This window comes from Gregarina niphandrodes (assembly GCF_000223845.1).
Source record: "Gregarina niphandrodes unplaced genomic scaffold scaffold00059, whole genome shotgun sequence".
In the NCBI taxonomy this organism is placed as follows: Eukaryota; Apicomplexa; class Conoidasida; order Eugregarinorida; family Gregarinidae; genus Gregarina; species Gregarina niphandrodes.
Window position 1 is genome coordinate 15,847 of NW_011645826.1, and position 1,795 is coordinate 17,641.

The 1,795-nt window shown below is 59.3% G+C and overlaps 1 protein-coding gene across 1 annotated transcript; it reads left to right on the plus strand.

The window, feature by feature from the left end:
- Positions 1-164: 164 nt before the first annotated feature.
- On the plus strand, positions 165-1,795 carry GNI_171830 (hypothetical protein; the record flags this gene model as incomplete). Its single annotated transcript, XM_011135027.1, has 2 exons — positions 165-1,382; positions 1,468-1,795. Coding segments are annotated over 2 exons (1,546 nt in total), but the record flags the coding sequence as incomplete, so codon positions are not given.

Consider the following 1,795-nt stretch of genomic DNA (forward strand, 5'->3'; position numbering starts at 1 on the left):
AGGACGTGGAGTGGGCGGTGGAGGCGGAGGTGCGGCATAAGCAGCCTTTGAGCGTGTTTTGGAATCTGCCTTCAGCTTCTCAGGCGGGGGACGAGGAGTTGATAGAGGAGGATTTGCAGGACGAGAAGGACCGGCGTGGACAGACGAAGTTGAACTTGCCACCGATGGAGTCGATTCGCGAGACGATGCTGTTGAACTATTTGTGGAAAGAGTTGATTTCAGGTGGGAAGAGCGGAATGGACGGCGGCTTATCGTGTGTGAGTACGAAAGATCGTGGCCGGCGATTGTCCGCCCAATTTTGTGGCGGAGAAGCACATACTCTCATCGAGTTGATACTGCTGCTTACGGTTTATTGTGAGTACGAGCTGGTCGTCATGCATCTCCAGAGTGAAGAACTTGAATGCCGTGGGGAACATGACACACTTGAAAGGGACTTCTATGAGTGCTACGGCTTTGACAACGAGGAACAAGAACTCAGCGAAGACTTCGAAGACATCGCTGACCACGCCGCCTCCAAACCACCCAGCGAACCAGAACATAGACCGCCAGGCCGCCGCCCTCCAGGACCCTACTCCCGACGCTACCTTCCCACAGACACCGGTTCAGCACGGGCACAACCCGACCCGCGAAGGGGTCAGGACCCCCGAGGCTACTACCTTCCGCAAGCCAGCCAACTCCCAAACGTGGAACAGTATCGGGGTCCACAACCCGGGGTTCTACTACCCGGGGGTCCTCAACCCGGACTCGAGAATACGCCGCTCGGGGGGGCTCAACCCGGGAGTGCTGCATACACTAATGCCGGGCTCCCCCAACTTGGTCTCATCGCTGTTGGCGAAACGTCGTGTCCGCCAATGGTCTCCATGCCCTTCGCTGGTGGTGGTTTCTCAGGCGGTGGTTTTCGAGTTGGTGATTCTCCAGGTGGTGGTGGTTTCCCAGGCGGTGGTTTCCCAAATGGTGAAGGGGGCGAGAAAGAGGCCCGGCTGGATCCGCAAGTGGGTGGGACGCCCAACCGCGTGGCAACGCGAGAGAGTACCATGACGGGGTCCGTCCCAGCGGGGTCTGTGCCTGCGATTTCCTTCGGGCCGAGACCGACGGGCATCTCGCCCCGAGCGGGGGCGAGTTCGCCGCGAGTCCCCGACGCCTTTGGCAACCCAACCTTGTTGCGGCCTGCGGCTCCATCGCTTATTTCGTCCTACCTAACCAAGTCGAACGTATCCTCCGTCATCCAGTCCAGCGTCTACAAGGACCCCCACGAAGGCAGCAAACTCCGCGCATTCGTGCCTGAGAATACCGAGCAGCGTCTCCGACTCCAACATATATTCGATTCCGCTACCGAACGTATCGACAAGTACAAAGCCACCGCGGCCGCCGATCTACTCAAAGTAGGTCCCCCCCTTGCTCATTGGTGTCCCTCCCTCCCTCCCACCCTCTCCCCCTTGGTGTTTGTTCCAGATTGTACTTCTGTAGTTATATTCGTTGTCGTCAGACCCGGGGCACGACTCGTTATCGGATGCGGGTTTGTCTGCGTTGTTGGACTGTTGCCGGACGGGGTCGGGTGCGAGTGGTGTGTTGAAGCGGTTGCGGCGTGAGTTGTTGGAAACGCGGGAGCCGGCAGAGGATCCTCTGGAGTTGTTCCGGCCGTCGTGTCTGTCGCTGTTGTTGCGAATAAGCGCGTTCCACCCGAGTCGTCGGGTGCCGGTGACGGAGTTGTTGCGGGACGCGTTGCTTGGGTCGTTTGGGTGTGCGGCGCCATTAACGGAGCGTGTGGAGTCGGCTCGGCGTCTGGTGCTAAGCG